The 26,113-nt window shown below is 40.2% G+C and overlaps 2 protein-coding genes across 3 annotated transcripts; both read right to left on the bottom strand.

Moving 5' to 3' along the window:
* Nucleotides 1-6,494: 6,494 nt before the first annotated feature.
* Nucleotides 6,495-11,004, bottom strand: LOC131774330 (AN1-type zinc finger protein 3 homolog). The gene is made up of 4 exons (XM_059090344.2): nucleotides 10,841-11,004; nucleotides 10,656-10,699; nucleotides 10,146-10,499; nucleotides 6,495-7,537 (listed from the first exon to the last, which is right to left on the bottom strand). The coding sequence occupies exons 1-4, from the start codon at nucleotides 10,888-10,890 to the stop codon at nucleotides 7,389-7,391; spliced, it is 597 nt and encodes a 198-aa protein (XP_058946327.2). The 5' UTR covers nucleotides 10,891-11,004; the 3' UTR covers nucleotides 6,495-7,388.
* A 643-nt stretch (nucleotides 11,005-11,647) lies between these two features.
* LOC131774327 (scavenger receptor cysteine-rich domain superfamily protein) lies at nucleotides 11,648-26,112 on the bottom strand. Of its 2 annotated transcripts, none has more exons than XM_059090340.2 (18): nucleotides 26,004-26,112; nucleotides 25,478-25,613; nucleotides 23,590-23,922; nucleotides 22,822-23,157; nucleotides 21,811-22,149; nucleotides 21,163-21,498; nucleotides 20,541-20,712; nucleotides 20,302-20,459; nucleotides 19,262-19,630; nucleotides 18,564-18,917; nucleotides 17,798-17,963; nucleotides 16,713-16,924; nucleotides 15,973-16,323; nucleotides 14,558-15,169; nucleotides 14,154-14,197; nucleotides 13,627-13,709; nucleotides 12,618-13,046; nucleotides 11,648-12,049 (listed from the first exon to the last, which is right to left on the bottom strand). In XM_059090340.2, the coding sequence occupies exons 2-18, from the start codon at nucleotides 25,587-25,589 to the stop codon at nucleotides 11,971-11,973; spliced, it is 4,485 nt and encodes a 1,494-aa protein (XP_058946323.2). In that variant the 5' UTR covers nucleotides 25,590-25,613; nucleotides 26,004-26,112; the 3' UTR covers nucleotides 11,648-11,970. The 2 variants fall into 2 exon arrangements, with proteins under 2 accessions (XP_058946323.2, XP_058946321.2); XM_059090338.2 differs by having other exon boundaries at nucleotides 25,478-25,609; nucleotides 26,004-26,107.
* Nucleotide 26,113: the final 1 nt, after the last annotated feature.

Below are 26,113 nucleotides of genomic sequence, written 5' to 3'. Positions count from 1 at the left end.
TTTTTGTTTCACAAACATAAAACGTTTTCCAGCAGTTTTAAATACAAAGGAGCCACGAATATATCTCCTTGTAAGTCAAAATAAAGAAAACTATAACGAGTCCCGCAGATTCATTCATTTTGGTAACCTCTTGGTTTATATAAATAATTTTTCTGTATAATATATCCCTCATTGACGAAACCATCGTCTCGGTCCTTAACAATCCTGAGAACGAACTTGGCCGAACTTACACCTCCTTAAGCTCATGATCAAGCATGTCCAGTTGCGGGGTATTACGTGTCATGATTAACAATTATTCGCCGCAGGCTCAGTGAATATTGTTGAATAATCCCTGAGACTAATCATCGAAACAATTACACTATAGTAATTTATAATATGAAAACTGTTTAGTACCTGTTAAACCGCCATCCTCTGAACCGGTTTATCCTCCAAAAGTTGTCATTATTTCTAAATGCCTGAAAATATCAAGAATAATACGTTTTGCTTTACTAAAATTTCGATGGAACCATGAAAGATTTCATATTAACGAGCAATAGATCAGTCTATAATCCCTTGTCACGAGTAAATAACAAATCTCTTCAAATGTCCGGTTTAGAAAATTAAAATTGTTCTTTTACTACATGAAAGTTCTCGTGCTTGTCTTTTTCTTTGTTTTTGTTCTTGCTCTCAAATTTTGTGTATATTTTTAATGTTTCCGTATTCCTATTACTTCATCCCGCCATTGAGACTTAGAGTCAGTCATTTTCCTTTCAATATAGGACACAAACTATCCGCAATTCAAAATCCTCTTTTCAGTTCCCCGGAGAAGGACAGTCTCCTCTATATAAAACTGAATTGACTTCAATGCTTATTATGTTTACCTTAATGTCAGCATTGAGAAATAATTCCTTCATCGAATTCAAACTAATAAAGAGAGAGGAGAAATTTTTTGCTCGGAGGTCGAATAAAGAAAAATCTTTTTATCCGTCACGAGTGTATAATTAAGAGAATCTAAGCATCTTCGAGGATTCAATCTCTAAACCCGTAGATCTCGATGTTTTTAATTTCTCCATTCGACGATGGAGCTTGAACTTTACTCTTTCTTTATCTATTTTCATACATGACGTTTTCGACAACTCAGATGCCAGCAGAATGCGAGAAGTTTTGTCAGATATGAACCCAGCGTATGTCTTAACTCACTAACGAGGTCTTTTGTAGCTTTAGCCTGGAGATTTAGATCATAAAATTTGAATTTCGAGGTTCGAATCCTCGAGGGAAACTAGATATTTTTCTTTCTCCCTCGCTTAAGACGAATTAATGTCACATTTCTCTGATTCTTTCGTCTTAAGTTTAAATTTTTTCATGTGTATTGAGTCATTAATTCAGTACTCACTTGTAACTCTTGTGAAATTGTGATTTTCCCCGCAAGCGTATAACAAAACGATATACTTGGTAACACGAGCAGTTTCGAAGAGGCTGAATACAATTATGAGCTTATCAAACTGAAAACAAAAAATGGTGTATCATTTGTTAAATTTGTAAGTCACGAATCTATTTTTTGGTCCTGCATTCTATTTTACTTTTCAATCGTCATGCTGGAACTGGATGTCAAATAAATCTTCAGCTTTTTCATTTTCGTGTTTAGGAGCGGAGTAGGTCACAAATATGAATGTAACGCTGAGTCTAACTTCCCAGCAGCCACGCACAGTCTCATTGACTAAATGTTCGGTAGTCAGGAATTTTTACAGAAATTATACTGAGAGGTTCTTTCAAAATTCTTAATAGTGTTGGATGCTTGTTAAGAAATTTCATATGAATTCAAAGTTTAGAAAGTTTTTTGGTTGACGAGTTATTGCCTAGTGTCACGTAAAGAGCGTTTGATCCGATCATGAAGTCATTTCCCATGCACCCGTTTCCTGTCACGCTCTCGTCGCCTTCGCAGTCACACAACAAGCAAGAGCTGGCACTAATTAGTGTTAAGAATTACTAACAGAAATACAATTCCTTTAGTGAGGCTTAAGCGTATAACACGGCGTTTATAGGTTAAATTTGGACTGACCAAAAATCACTGTAAATTTTTATTATTTTATTAATTATTATTCATTCCCAATGACGAAGGTCTCCGGGCCCTCAAACATTTTTTTGATCTACGCTCTGTTAAAGAACCCAGCTCTGAAACACTGCTCCGTCTGGCCGAACTAGTACTCACACTCAATTGTTTTTCATTCGGTGGTAACTACTACAAACAAACTAATGGCGTGGCCATGGGTACTAAAATGGGACCCAGCTACGCCAATCTTTTGGTAGGTTTTATCGAACACCAATTTTTTAGCCAATACCACGGCCCAAAACCTCAACTCTACGGCCGCTACATTGACGATTGCATCGGCGCTACCTCCTCTACCAAGGAGGAGCTCACTCAATTTATAACCGCCGTCAATTCCTTTCATCCGGCTCTTAAATATACCTGGCAAATTTCCGACACTTCTTTGGCTTTTCTAGACATCAAAATTTCAATTGAAGGCAACGGCTTATGTACTAGTGTTTATTACAAACCTACAGATTCACATAGTTACTTGTTGTATTCATCCTCACATCCATCACACGTCAAGAACTCCATACCTTTTTCACAGTTTCTCAGACTTCGTCGTTTATGTAGTGACGACTCTGATTTTTCCGAAAAATCAGAGGCAATGTGCCAGTTTTTCGATAAACGCGGCTATCCTGTTTCTGTCGTTCAAGCGGGCTACCACCGTGCCCAACTAATCGATCGACAGGCAGCACTACAAACGGCCGAGAAGGAGAACACTGACCGCATTCCATTTACTCTTACATTTCACCCTCACAACCACGCAGTTAAATCTATCATTCTTAAAAATTTTAAATTACTCCAAAACGATTCAGAGACTGGCACTATCTTTTCGCAACCCCCACTTATTTCATTCAAACGCGACAAAAACATAGGCAACTTTTTCGTCAGGAGTTCATTTCAAACCTATGACCAACCTGGAACTTTTAAATGCGCTCGCTCACGATGCAAAACTTGTCCTTTCATTCATAACGTAGAGAAAATATCGGGACCCAAAAGATCCCTTAAGATCATTGATCACTTTACGTGTACCTCCGCCAATGTTATTTACTGCATAACTTGCACTTATTGCAATAAGTTATACATCGGCGAAACAGGAAGACGACTGGGTGACCGATTCCGAGAACACCTTCGCGATGTGGAAAGAAATGACAAGGACGCATCCAAACCAGTCGCTAGACACTTTAATCTTCCTTATCATTCTAAACAGCATATGGCAGTTCGTAAAGCCGTAAAACACTAGAACAAAAATTTATATTCCAAATCGGCACCCTTAATCCCCACGGAATCAACGAGCGCTTTTCATTCAACTAATTTATTCCTGTTTTCTCGTCACCACATTCCCACCAATGGCGTAGCTCCTCTTCCTACATATAAATCCACACACAACCCACAATTCCTCTAATCGCTCTGACGAAGGGCTAACGCTCGAAACGTCAGCTTTTTCACCCTTTACGGTGGCTAATTTACGTTTTCAACCCAGTTGTTAACACTAAATTACCTGCTATTTTGCATATGGTTGGGTAAGAACAGAGTAAGAAAGAAGTTGGAAAGAAGGTTTATTCCCCAACTACAATGCTTTGTATCTCAAAGACACTTCGCTGATCAAAACTTTCTTGACGGCCATCGGCGTTTTAACTCGCTGAACAGGAGTTAAAATCAAATTCTTTGAGGGACGCGAGATGTTCTTTATATAATCAGCTTATCGGTTAAATGTTTGTCGCTGAAATCGAGAATATTTTTATTATTTCCTATCAACAAAATTGTGCCAAAGGCAGGAATTTCAGATAAAGAACGCTTAGAATTTTGTAATTGATGAGTATCGGGAAAGAGCCGATTTGAGCGTTTCTCTCGTTAGAGCTAAATGTTTGGAATATTTTATCAAAAATTCTACTCAAAAGCAATTTTTGTGTTGCGAGGAGCCCCACGGGATTATTCCACGGTTAGAAGTCAGCGGACACCCATCTTGCATTTCTGTTTCTGGCGCACGCCTAAATAAAATGCTGCTATAATGACGCAATCTAATTGTAAATAGGAATCAAGAAACCATTACGAAGGCCAAGATGGTTTTTGTAACGTCTTGGATAAGTTCTTTTACATTCGCATGTTAAAGGGAATATTTTTCGCAGCAGTCAGAAACAGAATGCGAAGAAAGGTAGGTCTTAAATCAATTAGTCCAATTTCAATTTAAGTTTTTAGTCTATGAGTTAACAACGGAAAACTTTTACAGACTGATTGTGCGGCTAGCTTTATCAAACCATAAAAATACTTCACCGGCTACCGGACATAAATGTGAATATCCAAGAGTTTGAGTCAAAAAATTGTGTTTAATTGCCATAGTTGTAAACGAGACCTCATTGGACCAATGTGTGAGAGCTGGGTGGGCGCTTGACAAAAATTGCGGGGAGAGATACGGCGCAGGGGTGATATTTAAATCGGACAACGAAACAGGTGGTACATATCATTATGCTGTGAAAATATTTAGAGTTTCTCTCGCGACTTGAGGTTTGTAGCTTTAAAAGCCCATGTAGCGCGACAACAACAAAAAAATGCATGCGATCATCACAAGCAAACATTGAGCAATAAACACCTCTCCGATTCAAGTCAATAGACGTGCTCTGTAACGGCTGCCACGCCTTTGCCACCGGACATTGATTCGTTTTTAGTTTGTTTCGTATTAAACGTGTTAAACCGCAATAGTAACGTTACTGTTTGTCCATTAGGGACGTGATCTTTAAGTTCCACCCGGAACCGCAATTTAGTTAGTTATCTTGCGTTGGGCTAACGATAAGACGTGTTTATCGAAAAGCGCCCTTTTGCCCACCTTATCTCGATGTTGGTTTCGGTCAAACTCTTACAAGCGGGACTGTTGTGTAAGTGCTTATGTTCCTTTTCTTTGTGCTTGTTTAAACATCTACTCTTTTGGTAGTTTCGCCCAGTTTTTTATACCAGTTTCTTTGCAACCTTGTAACACGTGGCTTACGTTGTTCATGCTTTGTTAGTAAGCTACTCGTTTTTTACACTCGGTTATTAGTTTTGTTAGAATTCGTTTTCAAGCGGTTCTCCTTTATCCTTTGAAGATAGTCTTTTGCGAGTTTGTTTTAGAGTTTTAGCTAGTCTTTTGGGATCTTGCTTTTATATCGGAATGATTGGATGTTGGTCCGTATCTCAAAATTTAGCTTAGCTTCTTCCTTATAATTTCATATTTCAGTTTACGATAAGTACTTGGATACCTCGACTACGCTAATAAAACGATTGAAGTCTTGTCCGTATAATATATCCTCACTTCATAGTGCGTCTTCATTAGCGAAACTCATAGTTGTCGTTGAAATTTGCTACCCTTGTGTCGGCCGCTACATGCTCTTTTTTGTCTTTATTTAGCTGGTGATCTACGGCTGAGCAACTCTAGCGGAGTAGAGGTTAGATTTTGAGGGATCTGGGGAGCAATATCTGGAAAATAGTTCCTTGACTTTTAAATTTATTATTCCTTTGACATTCTTCCTTGAACAATCATACTTTTTTAAAACTTATGAACAAAATAACTGCACAATATATGAATACTTAAGATAGCTATCCTTGACTAAATTTGAAAATTTATCGTTGATATAAACCAGAAATAGAAGGAAAATTTCTTACAGTAAATATTTCTTACAAAATATCTCTATTCACCATAATCAGTCCACTTTAAATCATGAACACTCTAAGTGGTATCAAGTCAAAGATTTGAAATTTTCATTTGTATGTATATTTCCATTCTGTAAATGAAACCCTTACAATCAATTTCGTTTACTTTACAAGTGAAACCCTGTTGTTGGGGACATCACAATTTATAAACACATATGTTAGTTACCCCCGAGAGGTCCATGCAGTGAAAAACTGTGACTAAGTTCTTTACATTGCTGTTCATGGCTGCAGAATGAGGGCAGTACTTTCTTTCGTGTGTGGGGTCACAGATTGTCCCGTATTGCCTGACCCCATGGTGTTTACCAACACAGTTTCTTTGGTTTTTTTTTTCTGACAAAGAGACCAAAACAAAAATTCATGGAAGCCTTACCATGAGCCTAAGCAGAGATGGCAAAATCCATACCGAATTAATAACCAATCAGATGACAGGAATTGTTACAATGCCCTCTTAGTCTAAGGAAAAATAAACTCATGACAATCAGGTATCTTTGACATTTCACTAACTTGCACACATCAGTTCATGGAGGTTTCGCCCCAATGAGAAATCCCTCCTTACCAATGCTGCAAGCTTGCCCCCACCTTAATCAATTTGCATCACATACTTGTTTGCTGTCAAAATTGTAACATATTGAAATAAAATGCAATGATGCAGCAAAACCGTGACAAAGTTTGCTGACCATGCAAATTCCTAGGTATGTTAAGCAATGACCACCACATATACAATTTGCAGTTTAATACTTGCATTCCTGCATTGTTGCACCCAGCATTTCACAGGAACTTGGTAAACTTAGACTCCATATTGCATATGCAGAGGTGTTAGGAGGTGAACTTGCAGTGGAGTAAAGCCTCCAGATACCCAACACATCAAGCTGGTGACTTTCAAACATCTGAAAAATATGACTTTCATGGCAGTATTGGTTAACAGCCCCCCCCCTAACTTTTAGCCCTTCCCCCCCAAGAGGAATTAACATCTAATTTCTCCTTACAGCATCACCACTGAATCAAACATGAAGGTCATGAGAATAAAGGAAATGATCACCTACAAGTGAAGCTCTTGACTGTTTCACAAATTCTCCTTGTTAGTTCTTAAGGATGTGTACCAAGAATAGCATGGAGAATATATATTTTGATCTTAGGGTATGGAGGGTTTCAAAAGCTGCCTGTATGTTCATCAACTGTCTCCTTAACCCTTTAGCTCCCAGATCACATTTTTAATTCTCCTTACTGTCAACCATACAATTCTTATAATGTTAGTTCAGAGAATTTAGTTTTGGATCAACCAGCTATCCCCAAATTGATATTGCATTGATGTTGCGTTACCTTTCATTTCTGAATGTTTGGTGTTAAACCAAGACATTGCCACCAAGGGAAAAAAAATTCTTAGTCATATCTTTCAAAATAATTTTAACCTCCAATCAGCTTTTCAATAAAATGTTACTGTCCAAGTTCCAAGCCAGAGCTGACTGCTGATAAACTTCATCTGTCATCCAACAGGTTTTTATTCATTTCTTCAGTCACAAACACAACATTTCATACAAATTAGACCGAGCCCTTAGTAATCAATAGTTACTGTAGTCATTTGTATGGTCTATAAGTTACCATACATTATTTAAACCTAGATCCACTAAAATGCACCTCATTCATCTATTCTCTGGAAAGATCTTCCCACTTTCTTTGGTCCAGGACTGATCATCTTTTTCCTTGCCTCTTGTCTTCCACTCTCTTTGTGGTCAAATGCACAGTTGTGCTGTTCTGGTAATCGATGTAATTGACAAAAAGTATAACCTGAAGGTAAAAAACAGAAATTATTTACTAAGTGCTTTATTTTCAATAACAAGTTCTCAGATTTATATCTGTCTCATGGTCATAACAAATTTAAAGTTTAACATCTTTATTTACTTTTTGACCAACTTCCAAGGACATGTCTATCAACCCTTGAACCCCTATGAGTGATGATCTTCTAAATTCTCCATACAGTATCACCCTTAAATCAATTGTAAAGGTCACGAGAATCAAGGAAATAATCACCAATTTAAGAATCTCCCAATTGTAAAAACCAAATTCTCCATGTTGGTACCATGGAGAATTAAAGAGAAAAGTGTGGAGAATATAAGCATTAATGTTTGAGTGTAAAAGATAAATTGCTTCCCACTTCTTAACCACTGAGCATAAAAGATGCGTAAGAGTTGCTCGAGGCATAGCCAAGAGAAACTCTAGCTTCTTGAGTGCTCACCAAACTTCCCAAGTGCTTCATATCTTGATGAACGCACAGCTGACATATGAACCAATTGTTTTATAACATTTTCAACAAAATCCCAAAGTAAAAAATTGTGGCAAAAATTTCTTGAGGGATTTATTTGTTGATGTCATGAGCATGCACAATAGGAATATGAAGTATGCTCATGCAATTGAATTTGATTAGACAAATTTACTAACTATGTTGTAAATCAAGTTGTAGGAAAGTAGAGGAATGCTTCATAACTAATTTGCTCATTTATAGTCATTAAAAATATGCAAATAATGCTTTGGTTTTTATGAGGTCTGGTTGAATTTCCTGCCATCCTACTCATCACTCTGATCCTAGCAGTGCGCAAGATGCTTGTTGCATACAAAGCTGCATAATGGCTCAGAGCCAGAGGGCCTTGTCAAAATGTTATCAGCAATTAATTTTATAGAGGAAATAATGAAAACTCACCATTATCTAAGGCTTTGATACTCAAAAGAAATTCTGAATTTTTTCAAATGGTAGATGAAAATTCATGCGATCAGCAACAAATGGTGCACAGCTGAACTGGACTTACTAAGTAAAATTAGCCTTGATTTGTACCTTAGCATCCTAGTGCCAATTAATATGTTGATAACAATTTACAAGAAACTAGCTTATGTGTAGCTGTACCCTCTCCCCCTCCCCCAGGTGAAACAGAAGGGAGGAAATGTCTATGAAAACCTGACACCAATCATGTTCTGTGACTTCACTCTTATCTATGCAAAATTATGTACTTTGATAATATTTCCTGCAAAGTGGCATGTGTTAGTGTGAAAGGTTATCAAGATGAACTACAACATTAAAGTAAACTTATTTTCCATTTTTCAGATAAATTTGCAATTCAGTGTCTAAGTTAAAATATATACTTTACTTTAAGGATCTAGGATGAGATTGTGAGCAATTATTGGTATAGAGCAAGAATAGGATGATGTTCAATCAGCATCACCCTTACGAATCTAAGATTTTCAACGTCCATGTGGTTTCCACATGCATTTATAAACAGTGCCACAGTCTTTGAAAAAAGTTGGATCCTTTGCTGCAGAATCTCAAGGTTTTTACAGATTTCTTTGAGAGACAGTTACACTGCAAGCATGAAGTAAAAGTGACTCTTTTCTCAGTCAAGAGAATCACTTCAAGAAACAACTAGCCCTATTTAATAGGTGGACAATCCTCTGGCCCAAGTCCATTAAGATAGTGCACCTGGTCTTCTATGAGAGCTTTAACAGGTGGCAAAATAAATATAGTGACCGGTTTCTTCTAGAGAAGAGAAGAGAGGCAATGGATCACTGGTGCTGTTTGATATATTTGAGATTTTCCATAGCCAGTTGATAACAAAATGGAGACATTGTTACCTTCAAAAAAACATATCTATGGCTTTCTGCAGTTCTTCTTGAAATGTCTCTATCCCAAAAGTTGCACAAAATTACCTCAAAACCATGTCATAGATCACTGTTGTCTGAAAAGGTGACCATGAAAGCATTCTGTTCACCATCTTGTTGATTAGTGTGAAAATAAATTACCAACTCTTGCCAATTTGGGAAAGAATCGGCAAAAGGGGTTAACCAATTAAACCCATTACATATTTTCTTACAAAAGAGTGACGTTGCAGAACATGATTGATGGAAGGGGTTTCATAGATATTCCCTTGCTTCCATTCCACCGGGGGGGGGTGGGGGTGGGTGGGTGCAGCTACATGTAGGCTCACCGGGGGGGGGGGTGGGTGGGTGCAGCTACATGTAGGCTAACAAGAAACTCGTGGAATGTGAAGGAAAAGTAAAACACAGACTGTAGTGTCTGTACTGCTCCCTTCGCTTTCCAAGTCACTAACACTGAACAGAATTCTAGAAGACCATTAGACTTAAATTCTGCTTTTACAGGATCCATCCCACACAACTAGTATCTATCACTGCGATGTTGTTTTCAAAAGCCCTCTGTAAATAATAGGCGATGAGAAAGAGTTGTCTCAAACTCTAGCTACCAGCGACACGAGTAAATTTATTCACTAACACATAATTCAATAAACCCAATTATGTGTTCACCACATAATTGGGTTTATTGAATATGTCAGAGAGCTTACAAAAACAAATCATCAGCAAATAACGAAGTAAGGAACCTTTCAATACTTACTACACCTACAGTTCCCCAACTCTCTCTGAGCGAGTTCAAGCTTTGCGTTGCAAGTCCAACACCGTTTTCTCTTCTTTTGAAGCGGAACATCTATCGCCTTGTTCACTGATTCTTTCTCTCTGCTTGTGTCTTGAGGATCATCTCTCTCTACTTTTAATTTAGATTTTGTATTACTGCCACAATTTATATAGTTATTGCCGAGTTCAATTTCACGGTTGCCTTCTTCTGCAGTACTGGTCGAAGGCTTCTTTTCAACGTCATGTTTGGATTGCTCGAGATTTGACGATTGAGCATTAGACTCATTTACTAAACGCGCCGAATCTTTTTCTTCCGTTCTTCCTTTTCTCTGCAATTCTAAGAGAAGACGAAAAGGACAAATCATCAGACCTACTCATATCCCTCAAAACACTGCTTGACTATCACAGAGTTTGGACGTACAACTAGATCGCGAAATGAAGACAGTGTTGTTGTCAGTTTAATTAAAATATAACAAGTTAGAAGTTTTCTTACCATCCTTGTAACACTTGGAACATAAATTCAAAGTCTGCGGAGACCTATACATGAAAAAGAAAACAAAAACCGAAAGTTCAAATAAGACTGTACCCTAACTCAGAACGGTTTGTACGATCAACTGGAAAGTCGTGATTTTGTGAGAGGATCAAAGCTCTCAGTGAACATCACAACGCTGAACTTACCCCCAAAATCCGCACGGACATCGCGGTGGCGTACTTCCAGCGTTTTCCATAACAAATGCAAGTATCAACAAACAAATTGCAAGCGAATTTACAGGGAATCAAGCCCCTCTCATCTCGTAAATTAAAAAGATTTCTACCGACTGGGTACCAAAACTCCACTTACCAAGATGTTTACCCTCCAAATATGGAAATATCTAGGTCTCGATCCAGTCTCTCACATTCCTTACAAATGCAAAATCGCTCTCACACAACTTCGTTACCAGTTCCTTTTTTATTACAAAAAGGAATTATTATCCTTTTTTCAAACTGCTCAAACATTTAAGAAGATTTCGTCGAAAATTAATTGGTCAAGATTGGTCTTCATTCATTATCTCATTATCGGTATAGAATTTACACAAAGAACTATCTTAGGAGGCATCCAAAGATGTCAACAACACCGCATGAATGCGCTCGTTTTATTTTCTGGCATGGGATCGTCGCAAGGACAGAACTCATCTAAGTTTAATTAATGTATTGTCATATGAATTTTGTCTCTTGTACCATAAATTTCACATTTCTGAGCTCAAGCTGGATAAAAGGTCAGAGAAAGCTGTCATTCGATCCATGAAATGATAAAGATGTGATACACTAGTCGTCTTAATTATAAGGTGCTATCAAATGACGGGAGAAATCAAAATGTCCAAGTTTGTCTCCTTTTTTGGAATATTCCCGTTACTTGCTCAAGAATTAACGTCACCTTTCAGAACAGGAAGGGCACGGGGAAAGTGGGCTATGAGTTTTACTGAAAACAGGAAGGTATTGACTCTGTAGCTCGCACACTTTTATTATCTCATCCTTATCAGGCGACATTTTTTGTTGTTTATCTGTTTTTATGTGGCTGTGTGTAGATCGAGGCCTACAGTCCAATGTTTTTGGCGTAGACTGTTGTCCAGTGCATAAGGCGCGTCTCCCTTACTTCACGCGTGGAATGCACGCATGGAATACACGTATGTATCTGTTCTAGTTAATTGCGAGATGATTTACATGTTGTCAAGTAACCTCTTTGGCGTGTGGTTCTTAAAGTTTTACAACAGTCTATAATGATGACAGTGTCCACTCCGGTAATTATTTCCTGAAGAGTATGTAGTGATTCAAAGAGCCATCAATCGTATATTTTCTCCGGGTTTCTCGTCCGCGCCCGAATCCTCCTGATCAAATGAAACCTCCTCCCTGAAAAAGATCGAGCATTTTTGTCATTGGAACACCATGCTAGTGGAGATATTTTATCCATTTATACAACTGATTTTTTTATCCTCTAATAAAATTATTCCCACATGCTTCTTGCTTAGTAACACAGTAGACATAATTTCCTTTTTGACGGAAGGAAATGCTGATAGCAATAACGGTTTGAATCTCGTCGAAGATGATCTTTTGAACAATCGGAAAAAAAAACCTTCTTTAATTTTCTTCTCTTCTAAACAATGGACCATGCGTTTCCCTGCAACTGAATGTGATTACTGCCTTTGGCTTACGGGCTTCAGAACATTAGATTCTTTCCTAATTCCCACTCCCCCCTCGAACCAACTTCTGCCTACCCCCTTCCTAGTGTCGCCTTGCTTTCTCGAATATCCTGTCCATGAACTGCCCACTGCCGTTCAGCGTCTCACAATGCAGCCCAACATCAGCTTGCAAAACTTCCTTTCCCCTCCTACATCCACTTGCCACCCCTATGTGCCCCTCTATTTCTTTTCCTAGCGTTTCTTGTACAACAAACTTCCTTCACTGCTACGGTACTCACCGTTTTACCTTCCGATAGTACAAGATGATCATAATGATGGCAATAAGACTCACAATTCCAAGAGCAACACCAAGCGCTATCAACGCGGAGCTGTGAGACGTGGAAAACTCACGTCCATTCGACTCGCGGCCAACAGCAGGAGCAGTTAATGGTTGGACAGAAGAAATTGGAGCTGAGTGAACATCTGTTTTATCGATATAAGCAACTTCATGACCCAGGCGCCGATGAATTCCCGGCGCTACTTTCACCAGCAAACGGTGCAATCCTTCACGCGAAATCACGGTATTGTTATTATCCCCAGGCATCTTCACGGCCAGCCTCACATTCAAGAGACTTGTACCCTGCACCTGTTTAGGGTAGCCCTGGAGAATTATGACGTCATCGGTTCGGAAACTGGGAGAATTTATCAGGCGTTTCGTTCTTAATTTCCTGAAAAATTGGAGAACATTATTCAAACGAAATGGCTCAGCGACTAAAGGCCATTCAAAGCAAGTCAGGAAGAAAGTAAAGATCTGTTTGTCAGTTTTTGAAGATGAGAAAGTAACAGACGTAAAATTTTTAAAAGTCATTCGGGTAACCAAGAAAGGTTAGCCATGGAATTTCATTAAATTTAATATTTATCGCCAAATCTTTCGCTACCAAATGGTTTAAAAAATTTCTCAATACACTCATTTTCGTTTTTATCAGCACGTTCAACTCGTGTTGTGCGAGACGGCCATGAAAGCCAGCGTAGAGGAAAGTTATAACTTTGAAATAAGCAAACTATTCATTAAGGTATTTTAACCGCAGTTTCCTATACATACAGTTTTTCTGCCTTTCCCTCCCCTCCCTCTTTGAAATAATTGGTTACATAGTTTAACTTAGGGTAGCATCATTTTCGCATTGGTACATACTCTTTGACTTGACGGAAATACCTTTGGAGGATGAAATTGAAACAAAGAAAACCATTTTATTTCGTTACATGGTTTTATTATCGCTTTTGTTTTTGATTACGTATTATTATACTTACTTTCCCTTAGCCAGACACGAGTTCAACTTGCAATGGCTTGTTAAAAGATCAGCTAGAGTCTTTTTAAAGTCGAAAGGTTTCCACTAAGAAAAATAGGAAAAAGAAAGAGAAATATACAGCAAATTTCATTTGTTTTCAACACGATAACAAGGACATAACGTTCAGGAGCCCGTTACCCGGAGCTTCCATCTTCCATAATTATCCTCTGAGTCCGTATCTTATTATTTTAAGAAGCACTTCCCACGGGGTTTTTCGCGGGTGTTTTACATAATAGCCAACCATAAGAGAGCTGTGGTCCTCTATTGTTCACGTCACATACAGACCGCACGAAAGTATTCAATTATGCGTACATTAGCGTGTTTTCGCGAGAAATTAAAGAACCCCCCACATATTTCAGTTCTAAAAATAAAAAGATACGGGACAAGGTTGACTCAGGGGTACAATTAGTATGGAGGCTCCGTGTAATGGGCTCCTGACATAACATAACTTAAAATGGATTACTAAATGTATTTAGACATGCCACTCACTTGATTTAAAGTCATTTTCAAGATCATCGAGACTGCATTACTTCCTGAAATATATACAAATCAAGAAATTCAAAATGAAAATGTTACAAGGTCGCGCGTCAGTACACCAGATGTAATATTCTCTTATATTTACTAATCAATCGTTATTTTATACTAATCAAAGTTTTGTCTTGAAGAACGATTCAATTTAATAAATATTAGCTAATGGCGTTTTATTAAGCGGTTATAATGATTATTCACTGAGAAGCGTACCAGTGATCAAACCATTTGCGTTCACACTTGTGCTAAGATTCTTGAAATTTGACAGCCTGAGCTGCGGGAGGTCTGTGAGGTTTCTAGTCCAGGTAACAATTGGAAAGTTTCATTACGGATCTGATGACAATATAATTTCTCTATAAACTTACCAACGTTAACTTCGCAGTAGTCCCCAGAAAACGTTTCCAAACAGCGACATTCCCATGACCTCTCCGCCAGCTCACATGAGCCGCCATTTTGGCACCTATTTCTAGGGCAACTAATGGAAGGGCCTGTGGTGGATGGTGCTAAGGTAGACAAAGGACCTTGAGAGGTATAAGTTTGGCTAGGTACATGGTTCGCAGTGTTCGGTGGCACCTGTTTTGAAGTTACAGTGGTGGTCTTTAAGCCTGCAATCGATGCAGCTGGTGTGGGAAAGAACTTGGAAGTGTTGTTCGCCGTGCCCGGCGCGCAGCGCACAAAGACTTCCAAAGGTTCGTCGTCATTATACAGGGCCTTTCCTAACCGAGTGTGCTTACACTGCCCTAACGTGGCCTCACTTCCGTCACATTCAAAATTACTGAACCAAAACACTTGCTTGGATAGGTCGTTTTGTTTATATGAAGTGGCTTGAGCTTTTGGGAAACCAAGCTGACGGCAAAAAACCATGGCGTCTGTAAGGTCCCATTTGGAGGTCCTTACAGTGCCCCAGAGGCCACCATAGAAAACCTCCACTCGGCCCTCGTTTGAATGGCTTCCTCCACGGAGCCTGACAGCGAATTCTGGAGGAAATAGAAGTTTAAGAATGTTCTAATAAATCTGAATTTCCTAATAAAACAAATGAGTAAGAGTAAACCAGAAAGGACAACCCTGGATTGTGTATATTCATCACTGAAGGGCCGCCCCGGCGAAAAAAATTTGATTTCTTTGAAGAGCATACCGTAAATGCAATTTAAAACCAACCGGTGCAGTTTAGTTAATTTGCGGTGGGGGGGGGGGGGGGGGGGGGGGGCGCGTGGGATCATGGTTAACGTGCTGAATGCACCACCGAACCGTCTGAGTCTGAATCAAGGCTGATCATCGTGTTTTGTTCTTGAACGAGACGGTTTACCCTCAGAGTGCCTCTCGACTCATGAGTGTTAACAGGGGTTTCACTATCTTTTTCTCTTAGTGGTTACGCTCAGAAAGGGGACCGTAAGGCCAAACCCAAACACAAGAGCGTGCTAAACTGGTCTAAAATCGTGGCTTTCGACGCCTCGTTCTCATGCAACTCGATCCAGATCATGTGAGGCAGCTGCCGTTTTGGAATTAGGTCTATAGGCCTTATCGGTTGTGAGAGATTCTATGGGCGGCGGTAGACCGCCAGTAATCGGCTTTTATCGAAACCCGTGATATAAATGAGTTACAGAAAACTGTCAAACTGCGATGGACTGGCATCTTGAGATAATACTCCTTGTCGCTTAGCTTCAAAGAAAAGGAAACTAATTAAAAAGCTCCCGCGGTATTGTTCAATCAACTCGCACGACCCCACCAATTAACCTTTTTTTGACGTTACAACATATCCTGACAAATTGAAACCGCTTACCATTAACAGAAACATTTTCCATTTTGCAAATAAGCTCCACGTTATCGTCTAAGCAGTATCTGTCCTCAGTGAGATCACACTCAGACAAATTTTTTTCATGACCTTTGCATCCAGAGCTGCGAAACCAAACCGGGCCTGGGCCCACGTCATATATTTTAGGCCGGCTATACTCGTCTAGGTTGTTCAAAGTTAAGTCCAGTTCAACGCCATCAAAACCGAGCTGACGACAAATCACCTCAGCAATCTCATGTTGCCATTCGTCGGAACAAAACGTGCCCCACACCCCTTGGTAGCGTACTTTGACGCGGCCGGCGTAAGGAACTTGGGAACCAGTAAGCTCCAAAGCAATTTCTGTAAAACAAACAAATGAACAAGAATAAAAGGACATGCTTCCAATCATAACTCCCGTCAACAAGAAGATGCATTCGCAAAGGAGCTTTTTGCGAGTCACGGTTGGTTTACGGCCAAAATCTCTCAAGCTCATCGCGTGAAAACTATGAATATCGTAAAATGTTATTGCTGTCTTTGTTGTTGATGTCGAGTCAGCAAAAAGCGGAGGCGCTGTCAGCTACAACCCCTGATATCCCTGACACCCAGAAAGTGCCTTGCTTTGGTGAGCTGACGGCAAATCACCTCGTTGATCAATGCGAGTCTTACTTCTGTGGAGCACAGAGCAAATTTGCACTGAAATATTTCTCAAAAAACCAGACGAAAATAAAAAAAGTAGAAAAGTGTCTCACCAGAGTTCTGATACCGTGAATTATAGCACACCAAGCAAGTGTCAGAGGTGTGGCTACAATGCCGCTCCGTCTTTCCCCAACCAAGACTTGGACACTGGTCTACAGAACTTTCATTTCCTCGGCACGTGACGTTTGACAGCCAGATAGGCCCAGTAGCATGCTCACGTGATGCACAGTTGGAAAAAACCGGAGCTAACCAGCTACTGGCTGATCTGTGCAGAAGAAACAAGAGATTTTTTTGTCACTCAAGAGTATAACAGTGATCCCAACTGATTTCCAATGAGGAAGGTAAGTTGCAACGTTTTAAAAGAGATAACAGCAGTGATTAAAAAAAATATATAACATTTAAATCGCGCCAATGAGGCGGATTCGTTCGAAGTGACAACCAACCGGTATCAGGGAAAAACAGTTTCAATCCCAGTCAAGTTATTAATTTCTCAATCTTCTTTTACTTCAAACTGTTAACTTGTGAAAATCATTTATTCGCATGATTCTTGACAAACTATCTTCCCTCTTCCAATAAAAAAAACTTCATAAGGGTGACACAATTAGCAGTGAGTCATTAGTTTTTATTGTGGCTCACTGAACAAAAACACTCAAGTATCTTGCAAAAAATAATAAAATTGTATTATTAAAGTAAAATTATTTATATCCCCATTTAGCTAGATTACGAGCAGTCCCTAGTTCTCGCGAGAACGGAATCGCGTGTCAGAAAACAAGCGCACCATAAGGAAGTCTGGGAGTGAAGGGCACTTTTCAAACGCCTCAATCTCACTGTTCCGCACAGCGCGCTTACGACTCGCTAAAATCAACTACTTTTTTTTCGGCGGATTTTTTTACGACAGACTGCGCCGAAAAGGAGAGACTGCTTGTTGTCTACCAACTAGCAGGAAGCAAACCAGTTGGCTATTTACAAGTGAAGTCGTGGAATAGAACTAAGGACCACCCGGCAATAAATCGATCTGGTGGTCCAGGCGGAGTGGGTCCCAAGATGCCGGATTACGAGCCACCACGCTCTCCACAAAACCACTGAGTTCTTCTTTTTTTGGTTCATTTTTTACATCCATTTCTATAAGCACACTGACCTGAGAGGTGGCCCAAATCCAAGCTGTCTACAGACAACTAATGCATTTGGTGTGGATACATCCCACTGATACACACTGGAGCACACTGTACCCCAGGTGCCATTGTATAAAACTTCAACCAGCCCAGCATGCGGCACGGAAGATCCAGCCAAGCGGACCTGATAAGCTAATCAATCAAAGTATACCATTATTTCACGGATTTCAGTGCTGTGGGCTGACGTAAAATTTTTGGCTGATTTCTTTATATCGGGCTTATATCGTAGATAAAATTAAACGTGCGTATTAAAGCTAAATATTTCTACGACGGGAATTATCAGGAGCGATTCCATTTCTCCTTCTGATGGACAATGTCTGTCTTACTATGGCGCCTGTCTCACTGAGGTGTCTATTACACCCAGATGTCTTTCTTATCGAGGCGTCTATCTTACTGTGGTGTCCGTCTTACTCAGGCGTCTGTCCAATGAACTGTCCGTCTTATTGAGGTGTCTGTCTTACTGAGGTGTTTCTCTCAAAGAGTAGTCTGACTCAAAAAGGTGTCTTTCTTACAGTAGTGTCGGCGTCTTGCGGGGTGTCCATTCATCAGTTGAGAACTGAATGGAGCTATACATAGTTTAAGATTGTCTTTGCTGTTTTTGACATATTTTCCTTTAAATTTGTGTCTTAACTAGTTGGCAAGGACTAATTCCCGTGCGAAAACCTCCTAAACTCGTTTGCATCGCGAATTAGTTCCCCTTGATCACTTACTTCTACCTACTAATCAACTTACGTGCTCTATAATTTTTAGGACGACACATGAGTTCCAGTGCCTCTGTGTGCGAGCACCAAAGAATTTCCCCGGGACTGACAATCACGCATTCTGACAGATTGCTTTCGTTGCCATGGCATTGTACTTTGCTAAGCCAGACCGGTCCTTTTCCTTTCCCATAAAGTGGTGTCCGCCTTCGTCTCCCGTAAAATGTAACGTCACCCATTACGTCTTCAAATCCCAATTGGCGGCAAATTACTTTAAACACAGTGCCACTCATAAAGCGTGGACATATCACGCCCCAGACTCCAGCGTACTGGACCTCGACACGGCCCGCGTAGGGAAGATTGGAACCGGCCATGCGCAGTGATATGTCTAGAGATTGTGCGATGATATTATTAGTGCATTCAATTTATCTTACTGGTGAAAATGTGGAGCAATAAAAGGATTCTGAATATCGCTTTTGAGAGTGAAAAATTACTTTTCATGTGTATACGTGTAATATCTTTTGCATTCATTTGTTAATTGCCCCTTGTTGCTTCGTTCCAAAACAGGATTTTTTTCTTAATTGAGGGTGCGATCGATCACGGATGGAGCGAACGGTGTGGGCTGACACATCCAGTGAAGTGATCGGCGATCACTTACCCAAATACGCTTGGGCAGAGTGGAATGAAAAAACAACGACAACGCCAATAAAATTAACGACTGTTCCACTTTACCTGTAGTATTAGTGGTCACCGGCTGACATATCAAACAGGCACTGCAATGCTTAGGTGTGCAACCTAAACAGTACTCAGGGTCAAGTTTACCCCATCCTCTGTGAGGACATTGATCAACAGAATGTTCAAATCCTTGACAATTCAAGCTAGACAGCCAAACAGTCTCGGCGCCTTCTCTCACTGCGGTGCATTCATCATTCATAAATGTTTGTTTTAGCGCAGGTCCTAAACCCAGCTGACGACATATCACCTCCGCCGACGGGTAAGGTAGATCATGCATGGTGCAGATGGTGCCCCAGGTACCATTAAACTTAACTTGCACGTGACCATAGTTAGGCGTGTCTGCACCAGACAAACGAACCTCAACATCTGTTAAAACACAAGTTAAATGTCAAATCCTTCAGTTGAAATTGCCCAGGGCAAGAGAAAATAAAAGGGAGAGTCAGATTGAGATCAAGATTCCCTCATGTACACCTTGATTCGGTAAAATTCCTTACGAGCCATTTATTGATTTGAATAGCGGTGCATTAACATTCCAAGATGCCCAAGTGCTTTCGAGGGGAATGGAAAATTCGGAGTTAAGAGATTGGCCATTTCCGGATTCTCTCTTGATTCCTTAAGCCGTTTGCGATTTAAAAATTACTGTAGCTATTTGCTCTGACAAAAGCCTTGTGACCAATTTAGACGGTGACCAATTTACATCACAAGTTGTCTTGTTCTACCCTTCCCCCCCGCCGACTTAGCACCACAGTTCCTTTAGAAATTTTTTACCCCATTTACTTCTTTAGAAAAAAGGCATGCGTTGCGGGATCCAGATTGCGAGTATAACCTTTAATCTAATATCACCCTGGTTCAGTGCCTCTGAGAAAAGATAACCTCACCTTAAAGGCTTTACCTCATTCAAAGTCAGATCACAATCCGCCCTTTTTGTGCCGATCCTTGCAGTCGCGAAACTCTATTATTTATCGGGAAGAACTGTTTTGGGTGGAGGTGAAGGAATGGGTGGGAGAAAGGAAGCTTGTCCACAGTTAACTACTCACCACTTTTATAATTAGTATCATTCGTGCATTGTACCCCTGCATTATCGCCTGGCGAGTAAAGCCTGAAATTCAACTCGCGATGGCAACCCAAGAGGCTATCCTCTTCTCCAGTACAGTCCAGGTTGCTGAGCAAAATCTTCTTATCCACAGAGCCATACCTGTGGAAAAACAGATAATTAAAAACATATGTTACATTGCACATGCGACCTTGTTTGTCATGAAACTTAATCATACATTACCTTGAATGCGAGTACACGCGCACGGCCTGACGGTATCCTAGCTGACGACATACCACGTGACCTTCACGAAGATCCCACTCCAAGTCTGATACCGTGCCCCAGATTCCTCCCAATTTAATCTCCACTCGACCCTCGTTTACTTCACTTGATCCGCTAAGTCTTATTTCACCGTCTGAAAGGAAAGATCAAATATTTTACTTCAGTAGGTGATTATCTCTTCCACTTAAACTTCGGCCAAAATAGTATACTTTTATTCATAATGTGACTCTTAAGCCTGGTTTTCACAAGCGCACGCAAAAACGCAAGCATAATATCTCCTATTTTATGGTAGAAACAGCTTTTACGCAAGCACAAACGCAAGCACAAGACAAAGGAAAAATTATTATCGTTGTGTTTGTGCTATCGTCGAGCCTGTTTCCACGGTAAAGTAGGTGCTGTTACCTTTGCGTTTGTGCCTGTGCTTGTGCTTGTGCTTGTGCTTGTGCTTGTGCTTGTGCTTGTACTTGCATTGCTAGTTGTTACTGCGTTATGCGCCTTGAATATTTTTCACTTGTCACGTAATTTTCTTTTTTTGGCTTTGTTTTCGTGTTAAACACTAATTTCTTATGGTCACTTTATATACCTCCGGTAACGTTTTCCGTTTTACATATCACCCCTGCGCCATATCTCTCTCCGCAATCTTTTTTAATCTCCCATCCAGCGCTCACACATTGGTCCAGTGAGGTCTCGTTTCCATGGCAATGCACACTCGTCAACCACATAGGTCCAGGTTTGGAACCAAACTGACCATGGGCAAGTTCCACCACAGCCTCTGGGAATCCCAACTGACGACAAACAACATCAGCGTCATGTTTATCCCAGGCAATACTGCAAACAGAGTGCCAGATTTCATGCCGCTGGATTTCCACCCCTCCCATGTAAGTAGAATTACCACCTTGTAATCTGACTGCAGCTGTTTCTGTTGAATAAAAGGGAAGGAAGCTAAGAAAGAGAGAGAGGGGGGGAGGGGGGATAAAATACTTCGATATTCTCTCTATTTTAGACGCTGTGTGATTCATATAAAAGCGCCTGTGAAATGGAAAATGTTGAGCTCACTCCTGCACCACGCCACGTCAAATATTTCCAGTAAAGTGTCCTTCTTTTTGACTTAAAGTTGACTCGTTGTGCTGGGGCGAGCTCGTATAAGGTGGGGCGAACTTGCATTGGGGCGAATCATCTAATAACCAAGAGGCCCATGTTTATTTCATTTCCTGTATTTGAGCCAACATACCGTTAGATCCTGATTCTTTTTCGGACTCACAGATGACACCACCATCGTGACTATGATCACAGCCATACACTTCGTCCATATCCCGGATGTACGTTAAATCGCATTTAAAGATGGATGATTCATTTCCGTGACACTGTGCCTCCTCTATCCAGATTGGACCCGACTGTCTTTCAAACACGCCTCCAAGGGTTGTAAAGAGAGCTCTTCGATAACCCAATTCACGGCAAATAACATGACCTTGTTCTAGTCCCCAGTCCCAATCACAGAAAGATCCCCAACGACCATTGTGACGAATTTGCGCAAAACCCGCATGTGCGAGATGAGAACCAACCAGGCGAACTGACAATGTAAAAGGGAAAAGAAATTAAAGTAATTCCAGGACCTTTGGTTGAGGAATACAACTAAGGGCTTTATATGAAACCTACAAATAATAGCAGGAAGAAACGGACGAACAGCAAGCTTCAGACGAGAGTAAATAGAAGAGAATCGAACCGAAGAATGGAACCGATCTTTGCAGTAATGAACACTACCTAGACAGTAGTGCAAATAAGGCCTAAAAAAAATTAGGCCTATGCGTGATTTGAACCCATGACCTCTGCGATACCGGTGTAGCACTCTACCAACTATATTGGCTCCAAATAAACCCGTGATGTGATGAATAAATGACCTTAAATATTGGCCTCATCAGCTGTGCACCCCTGAGCAGACTTTGGTTTTCTGGGACTTGAGTATTATGTGTCCCATTATTCTCTCTTTTCTTACAGTATACTTTAGACCCGGGTGAGTCGCAAGAGCTACGAAACATTAGGCTTACACGACGTGACTTTAATTAAAATTATCTCTCCCTAGAGCGACCAAGAAATGTCTAACAGCATGAGAGCGTGAACCTTCATCCTCTCTTGATTGCCAGCATTGAAGGAAAATCTTGAGGAGGGGTTAATAGATTAACACTTTCTAGATCCCTCTCTTGTCTTATTTTGTTTCATTGTTAATTAAATGATTAGTACTCACCATTTGGTTTATTCAGTTTACATACAACTCCAGCACTGGAACGTCTAGAGCACCTTGCGTCGTCCTTCCCCACGTGACTGCAATGAAATATCGATGCTTCTGTTCCTGAACAGTCCACACGAGCCATAAGAGGAGGTCCTGTACCCTTCCCGAAGTACATGCCACAGCAGGTGGAATGTTCCGCACCAGGATACCCAAGCTGACGACAGACGACTGAGGCATCATCAAAATCCCAAGAGTAATCGCACACTCTTCCCCACTGACCATGCATGAACACCTCCACTAGTCCTGAGCCCTCCGAGTTGGTTAGATTTGACAGGCGGACTCTAGGGAGATCTGACAAGAAAAAAAAAACAGATTCCCTTTGGATCACGGTATTGCACCTTCTACAATAAACTTAACAACTTAATTACAGTAGAAACATCACATGGTATTGAAAGGACAATTTTCAATTGAGCTTAAGATTGATTTGAGTTTCCATCTATTTTTATATACTTCTGTGTGTGAATGGTCTAGAAATCTCCTAAGCCACCCAATCAATTATTCGTAGACACAAACTTGAAACCGATCGCGAGAAGGACATTTGAGATCTCCTTTAAATAACGAAAACAGCCCGCTTGTTATTTTTGTTCCTTTCTAGTTCTCATCCTCTCTATATTTTCACTGTTCTGATTAACCCTTGTCAATACCTTGAAATGGTCTCACGACATTCAATTAAAATGCCGTATTTCCTATGAAAGTTAATTCTGCGATCAAATATCACACTACCTCTGGGATCCGCATTCTTAGCGGGCTCGCATATCACTCCTGCTTCCCTCCTCCATCCAGTTTTACAGTTTGACTGTGGTGTCGAGGTTTTGTGGTAACACTGACCCAGTCTTGTCTCGTTTCCATTACAACGAACCTTTTCAAAATTTATTGTCCCCGCTTGACCAAAGAAAGATCCTCTTGTTACCAAGGTAACGTTAGGATAACCTAACTCTCGGCATACAACAAAAGCATCGCTCTCGTCCCAGGCGTCGTCGCAAACTGTGCTCCAGACCCCTTGATGGAAAACGACCACCTGACCAGCGTAAGGAGCGAACCCACGCGACAGTCGAACTAATTGGAAGAAAAAAAGAAAACAGTTTTCGAACTGTTAGGTTCCTTCACCAAAATTGCAAACTGCAGAAAGACGTATATTTTCACACGTACTCTTTTAGCAACGATAAAATCATGTTTACCGCCGCACATTTTCTGACACATACTTTCTTAAGACCGCATGTGGTGCCTACCGAGTCATTTTGGCGTTAAATGGACGCTCCAAGCCTCAACGTGTCAAAGATCTCCTAAATGGTTAGTAAATATGCATCACGGACACTTGACAGAGGTAATTCCAGAACATTACTCATGGAAATTTCGAGAAAATCAGATTGCAATTGAAACAATTGAAACAGTTCTTGCCTTTTACAAAGGAAACTGTTCGTCTATTACCCGTTACCTGTATATTTTCCCCAATCCTGATATTTGAAAAAGGTCACCAACTATATTATTGCCTCCCAGCGACGGATGTTTTCTTTTAATTTTCTTTCAGTTCATACAAAACCTATATGTCAACTATCTCTCTCGACAAAATTTTCATGGTAAGCGTGCATGGGCTGCTAACGTGCAGAAAGATTGAGGCTCATTTATAGTGGGAGATGTCTACGATCAATCGCTCTGACGAAGGGCTAACGCTCGAAACGTCAGCTTTTTTACCCTTTACGGTGGCTAATTTACGTTTTCAACCCGGTTGTTAACACTAAATTACCTGTCTACGATGTTGTCTGCCTATTAAACTAAAGTAATCTGCAGTTTAATCTTTAGTAAAAGCTCTAAACGTGAATTGATGATTTTTTAAGCGCTTCCTGTCTAATCCTTCATGTTGCTTGAGAGCAGAATTTTTACACCACATTGTTCCGTCCGATTGTTTTCGTAAGGCGGAATATTAAAAAATACCACGTTACAATTACAGTAGAACAAAAGTGATTGAGTTTTCAAGATAATTAAATTAATACCCCCAAAACAACATAATTCCCCTTGCAAACCTTGCCAAAAAGGTGGACGCGTATTGAACCTTTGTTACAGCTCAGAAAAATAAAACAAAGTTCACCTATAAGAGACTATCATACAAACTAAAAAAGTAATGTCTATATTTTATCAAAACGTCACCCATTAGTTTTTATCGTTTTCCAGTTTGCTCGTCAAAGTCAATGAACTGTCTCACTTCAGTGGGTTCACGCTTAGAATATTTTATTCTTAGCATCCAAACATTTTGAGAGAGCTGTTAAGCCAGTTTTAGCGTTTATCAAACGCAGCATGAAATTTCTAACTGAGTATTGAAGCATTTTAGGCATAATTGTGAAATCGACATCGCTCCTTCAGTGACCTTTCGCTTTCTGGAATATCAAAATGTACAACGACTGATACTGACACTGGTTTGCAAAGTTAAATTATTCCGAATGAAAGATTCATTAGATTTTTGTGCCTTGGAGAGCGATTTATCTCGACTTAGAACATCAGATTTGTTAGTGGTTGAGGTGGTGTCAAATTTCTCTGTTTTTAAATTGGAGTGAGCTAATACGTTGCATTCTAAAATTATTCCTCGCACTCTGCGCTCAACATTCAGAAATCTAACCTTCAAACTCTTTGCCTGCTTTCCACTCATTCACAGGAACTGATCTCTTCTGCGTGGACGATAGAACGACACCAAACACGAAAATTGTCGTGACAGAGATCTCTGGCCACATTTTAAGGTGACGATGTCTTTCTTGCTGACACAAAGAGTAAGAAAATGTAAATTAACATGCAAAAGTCACATGCAGACGACAGCGATAATGCTAAGATAAACACGAAGAGCTGAAAGTCAATCATTTGAGACGACCACGTGGCCTCAAGTGCCATTCAACTGTTCTCGTCCAATCGCCTCTCAGACTGGTATTTGATCAAATTCAAACTATTTCAATAGTTTTTCGGTTGTTTACGAAATTTGCAAAATTTCATAGGGAAAATTTTCTTCCAATAATTCGTAGCCTCAGCCAATACATACGATCAAAAATTCTTGAAAGACCAAAAGGCTGGAAGAAGGAGCGAAGGATTGGGCGTTAAGAATGAAGGAAACGAAATGAAATCGAAAAGAGCCAGTCCAACGGGTTTAAACTTACCTGAGCCCCATTAGAAGAATAATCAGCGCGTCTTTAACTTCGTGCACTTTTTTATCAGTGAACGAGGTCGTTCGCGAAATCCTGACACCACAGAAAACGGAAAGGCGCCC

Source organism: Pocillopora verrucosa, chromosome 7 (genome assembly GCF_036669915.1).
Source record: "Pocillopora verrucosa isolate sample1 chromosome 7, ASM3666991v2, whole genome shotgun sequence".
NCBI classification, from domain to species: Eukaryota; Metazoa; Cnidaria; class Anthozoa; order Scleractinia; family Pocilloporidae; genus Pocillopora; species Pocillopora verrucosa.
Note: the sequence above shows the minus strand (reverse complement) of the source record. Positions and strands in the feature narration are given on the sequence as shown.